This window comes from Salvia miltiorrhiza, chromosome 5, assembly GCF_028751815.1.
Source record: "Salvia miltiorrhiza cultivar Shanhuang (shh) chromosome 5, IMPLAD_Smil_shh, whole genome shotgun sequence".
Lineage (NCBI taxonomy): Eukaryota > Viridiplantae > Streptophyta > Magnoliopsida > Lamiales > Lamiaceae > Salvia > Salvia miltiorrhiza.
The window spans coordinates 49,053,668-49,059,342 of record NC_080391.1 but is presented as its reverse complement, the minus strand read 5'-3'; the positions used below and the strand labels follow the sequence as shown (position 1 = coordinate 49,059,342).

The following is a 5,675-nucleotide window of genomic DNA, read 5'->3' as shown; positions in this document are numbered from 1 at the left end:
TTTCCGAACCACATAAAATTCTCTGTGTTATTTACAGCTTTCAGTCTTTACATACTTATCTGTGTTCTTACTCTTGATAAACTGAATACTGAATAACTGCAAAGAGAAACCTAAGACTAACAACGTGCTCAACCGAGGCTATTACAAAACAAGTTTATTTCCGCTGCGTGTGATATCAGTCTGACTGATCTATCCTCTGATAGTCAGGAAGACCTATATCATCTCTGTTTTAGCAAACTCGACTGAAGCCCTTACGTGCATCAGTTAAGTTCCAGTAACTTAACTGATAACTCCTTACTGAAGAGTTTTCAGTATCAGTGGTCTACCCTGTTTGGTCAAAACTCTTTTCAGTCAACATGTGTCATAGTTTGCGTGTAAAGTTTCATTTTGATCTCAATCTTGAGATCCCTCTGTTTTTAGAGGAGAAAGCAAAAAATAGCCCATAGGTGTATTCCCCCCCCCCATACACCTATTCGAGACCCTCCGGACCTAACATACACTGGTTCGCGAATATTTGAATCGAATCAAATATCCGTTTCAATTTTTTACAAGTATATTTTAAACAATATAAATCGAACTAGTACTTTCTACAATTTCATTTGACTTCTTACTATTTAATTCAAAATATGAAATACTTTCGTATGAATTGAATTTGAAATCAATGTTTTTAATGCTTTTATTAATATTAATTTTTATTTAAGTAAATATTATTTTTTTGTTTATTTTACTTTATATCTATTTTATTCTTTATTTTTAAATACTTAATTGAGCATTATGATTTTCGAATCATATTTGATAACTAATCAAATCAAACAAAATATTCATATTTGTATTCGAGTTAATCATAAAATTTCGTATTTGAATATCAAAAATTTGAATTGAATACCAAACTGAACCAAAAATATTTGATTCATTTAATTAAGGGGAAAAAAATATAATTATGTCATTTTTCTAATATAAATAAATGCAATTAATATCAAACAATGAAATAATTACTATATTTTCATTAAATTATTATTCAGTACTCATTAAATCCTCGAATATAAATAAAAACAATATAATGCATTATTTAACAATATATCTCTTAAAAAGATAAATAATAATATTACTATTTATTAAGTATTAGATACATAATATATATATATAATTTCATTGTTATCTAAGTTGATAATTTAACTTAATTATAGTGTACTAAAATAATTTAAAAAGTTATAGGGTTACGTATATATTATGTTATATATAATAAAAAAACTATATACGTATTATATAGTATTACATATATTGATATTAATATACCAATAATTTCGATATACGTAAGGTATGGTATACCGACTTTCGGTATGGTATACCGCACTATCGGTACGACAACAGTATGGAAATTCTCATACCGAAAAGTACGGTACGACAACGGTATAAAAATTCTCATATCGCAATTTACAATATGGTATACTGTATGACGGAAAAATTTTGGCATACCGTACCGATCCACCTCTAATAATCAATAATCAAATCAAATCGAATCGGTAAGTTTCGGTTTTCGATTAATCGATTGATCGAAATTTCAATTCGATTACGATTATAACCGAATATCCGCGAATCCGTTTTACCACTCCTTGTTGGTTGCTAATAAGCCGGGAAAGTGATTTAGCAAGGATCGATGCGTGATTTCGCGGTCTTCTCTCCGCTCTGTCTCTCTCTAGGCAGCTAATGCAGGAGTTGATGATCCAGACTAGTTTTATTGATTCAAATGCCTCACATTGCAGAAATACGATAGTGGAGGTTTGTCTTCTTGTTTGCTGTTTAACTGTCATCTCGATTGATTACCGTAATATCTTTATTATACTTTGGTATTCATATTTCTCAATCTTTTTTTTTTTTTTTTTTTTTTTTGTGGATGAATGCTAGATATTGTTCTAGAGAAATACTGAAACTTCTCATAATTCAGAAATAAAACAGCACCAGAGGGTGCTACATTGATTTCTCAAGTTATATATATATTTGCCTAAGCTAAATTATTTTCACGGTTGAAGAAAAAAATGAAACCGTTGGTGGAAGCCCTTTTTCCGGTAGATTGGTCTGCCTCCGAGAACACCTCAATGTACCCTGTGCACAGCTATATATGCAAGTAATCGGTAAACTATCAACATGAGAACCATGATGGATATATCCATCCATAAATGGCTTAAACCTACTGCGTTGATGGCAGGATGATCTGAAACTCGGCAGTAGACCTCCTTCGAACATTCATAGTAGTCGTCCTCGTTGTAGTGAACGCCTAGGAGAAGCTTGTAGGAGTAATAGCTGAAGCTTAGATACTTTAGCCATTCTATGAATGGGGGAATTTGTTTGACATAGTATCCACCAGCAATGAGGAAGACTAGGGTTGTAACTGAGGCCAGAGTCGCTGCCTGTTTGACATCCATGAGTATGGCCCCGAATGCCAAGCCAAGACTCTGGGCAACGAGGACACTCAAAAGTACAACAAGCAGGGAGAGGATGAAGGTGGAGGGGTCTGGTTTGAGGCCTCCCATCCAATAGAAGATGAGTGTAAAGGCTGTTGGGAGTGCAAGTTCCATTGGAAGATCTCCCACTGTTCTGGCTAGAAAGTAGGCTGAGAGGCGGTACATACCAGATGACCTTTCCTTGATCAGCATCCTTCTTTCTTGAGGAAACGTGAAAACAGCGTTGTAGAGGGGGTAGAAGCCCCAAAATACTGAGAAAAAGAATAGCATGGCGATCTGCACATTTCAAGATACGCGTATTAGCGCTGAACTTGATTTCTGATTCTGATATGGTTTCATTCTAGTTACATGAATACTTAGCACCTTTACTTGACTTATAAGTTATGGTTCATGGAATTTACGGAGTGCTGATCAAAGTTTGGTGTCCAAACTATCTGTTTGTATGATGTATGTATATGAGAATATATGATGATGATTTTTTGTGGGAATGCTTACACGGTCATCAATGTGAGATGATGGAGTCTGCCACCATAAAAGCCCTCCAAGTATTGCCACGCTCAGGACTTGGAAGATTCTTAACTTGTTGAAGGCTTCAAATCTTCGCTCTCGTAGTCCCCGTATAAGCAGGATCTTAAATTGATGCCACCAAGTTGTGCACCATTTCTCAGAATTCGCTCGATTTCCTACATCAGAAGACTGTCGCCATAAGTATTCAATCACGAGTGAATTGAGTGACATTCAAGAATATTGTATTACTAATGAGATTGCAAGAAGAATATAACAAGCTCCCAGAATATGAAGGAGATTATTGGAGATAGTTACTTATAAATGCCTCTTTGTTATTGTAGCTGCTAACTTCTGAACTACATAGCTCGATTTTCAGCCTTGTAGAGATGTTCTTGTCATAAGCAGTTGCAAGAAATTCCTTCACAGATTTTGGATCTTGTTGTGGGTTGTCACTGTTGTCAGCATCATGCTGGAGATCAGGTCCGATTCCTGGAAGCACATATGATGTTTATATGTCTTCATCATACAATGAAATAAAATGTCTACTTGTCTACTCTCAACAGTGATAACATTAGAGAAAATTTCCTGTTAGCAGCTGTAAACTCCACTACTAGAAGAGATTAGAAATTTAGAACTGCCCAACTACGAACTGATCCTTATATTGAAAATGTGTGTGGAGTATTATGAGGGTGGGGCCATCTAATCCCACTATGATTTTAATAATGAGAAAGTGGCCTAAGTGACATTCTATCTTGTTATGAGAAAGGAATATGAAGTCAAATGTTTTTAACTTTTAACTCCTTTTATGCTAAAACTATTTTCATATAAAGTATATGCTTCAGAAAGTTGAAATTCTTAATTACCGTTGGCAAGATCAAGCAAGAGATCAGCAGGATTAACTGTGATGGATGTGGAGAACCCAATGGAAGAGAAATACTCCAAGGCAACCGATGCGAGGCCATAGTAAATCGGAGTTCCTTCAGAGAGCAAAACTAGCTTGTCGAACATGTAGTAAAGACGGCTAGAGGGCTGATGAATAGTGGTTATGACAGTTCGACCTCCACTAGCTAACGCTTTGAGTGTCTTGATTATGCGGTGAGCTGCAGTTGAATCAAGCCCTGAAGTTGGCTCATCTAGCAATAATAAACTCGGGTTAATCAACATTTCTTGACCTATGCTCACCCTCTTCTTCTCTCCACCTGATATTCCTCTAAAAAGTGGCCCTCCAATCATGCTATTCTGACACTTAGTTAACCCAAGTTCTGCTATAACATGCTCGACATGCTCTACTTTCTCTTCTCTGGTCAGGCTTTTGGGTAGCCTCAGCAGTGCAGTAAATAGAAGAGTTTCAAAGACATTGAGATGTGGATATAGAACATCATCCTGTGCAACAAATCCTGTTCGACGTTTGATAGAGCCTGAAAGTGGTTGACTGTTGTAAGTAATCTTTCCTGACAAGCTTCCAGAAAGGCGGCCTCCAAGAGCAGTGAGGAGGGTGGTTTTTCCGCTGCCTGATGGGCCAAGCATTGCCAGTAGCTCTCCTGGATTAACCATACCCGTTACTCCGTTGAGTATTGTTTTCTCTTTAATTGTTGATGTTCCTCCACAACTTCCTTTCCTTTCATAGTTTACTTTATAAACAACTTCTTCAAACTGAAAGATAAGAAGAATATTCAGAATGATTATTATTTTTCAGTGCATCTTACTGGAAACTATATGGTTCCTTAATGTGGAGAAGCTCTATTGGATCATGATACTTATTGTGTATGCTCAATTAGTCCTTTGTAAGTAACAAATGCATTCATCTGTTTCGTGAAGTGAAACTATATTTTCCTAGGTCCTTTGAATACGTGTGTATTCAGTGGGAGCGCTTGTGTGTGTGTGTTAGAGAGAGAGAGATACCTTTATAGTTATGGGGTATAAAGTCCGTTGTAAGAAGGAGTGTGAGCTCTTCTGCATGGAGTATGCCAGATAAGCTGTGGTACAGGCTTCCATCGTAGTTGGTGGACCTGTGGCCAATTCTGGGCAATCATTTTCTGGTTTTGGAGCCACAGAAGAGAGGGGCATGGCCGAATACAGCTGATCCTACAACTGTTTGTTAAATGTGCTGGTGGTCACTCACTAGGTTGAAGGAAGAAGTTAAAGAGTTGCTTTTAACTTAGGTTTCCAATGTGAACTTGTTGCTACATATATATAGGCGGACACTTAGAAACGAGGATCTCTATGTGCTAAAGTGCCCGCGATGTAAACTGGGCCTCTCTGGTGGATTCCACCTTTTTTTGTTGTAAAAACTCTTATGCTAGTCTTGATCACTTATTTATACTCATCTCCTCCAATGTACCTCTTCTTTTATCAATTTTCCATCACATTCCTCTCTTTATGGTCATCTCATGCTTGCTTCATATAACACCTTTTTTGTATTGTATTTGATACGAACTGTTCTGCTTGGAAAATAAATCTTAATGCAACCTACAAATGAGAACTGGACCACTGTATATTTTTAACAGGCTTGTTGTGCTTTTTTGCTTAAACCTGTTGACATATTACCCATATAAAATTTGGAAATCATATTCAGTAGTACCCTAGGATCTATGATGAAGACCCTAGGCTTGGGGTATTTTAAACGTTTCTTGTATTTACATTTGAGCATTGTCCTGTAGTATTCTTCCTCAAAGACAACATAGTGCATCCCACCTTTCACTTTAT

The 5,675-nt window shown here is 36.4% G+C and overlaps 1 protein-coding gene across 1 annotated transcript; it reads right to left on the bottom strand.

The window, feature by feature from the left end:
- Positions 1–1,908: 1,908 nt before the first annotated feature.
- LOC130987135 (ABC transporter G family member 14-like) lies at positions 1,909–5,430 on the bottom strand. Its single transcript, XM_057910760.1, has 5 exons — positions 4,872–5,430; positions 3,833–4,622; positions 3,285–3,458; positions 2,958–3,145; positions 1,909–2,738 (listed from the first exon to the last, which is right to left on the bottom strand). Exons 1-5 carry the CDS (start codon positions 5,034–5,036, stop codon positions 2,094–2,096), a joined length of 1,962 nt encoding a protein of 653 aa, XP_057766743.1. The 5' UTR covers positions 5,037–5,430; the 3' UTR covers positions 1,909–2,093.
- Between the last annotated feature and the right edge of the window lie 245 nt (positions 5,431–5,675).

Excerpts from the sequence above, each read along its gene's own strand:
- LOC130987135 (XM_057910760.1), bottom strand. The coding sequence starts at position 5,036 with ATGCCCCTCTCTTCTGTGGCTCCAAAACCAGAAAATGATTGCCCAGAA. Across the intron at positions 3,146-3,284 it reads TAACAAAGAGGCATTTATAA|GAAATCGAGCGAATTCTGAG; the intron begins GTAACTATCTCC and ends CTTCTGATGTAG. Across the intron at positions 2,739-2,957 it reads CATCTCACATTGATGACCGT|ATCGCCATGCTATTCTTTTT; the intron begins GTAAGCATTCCC and ends TGAAATGTGCAG.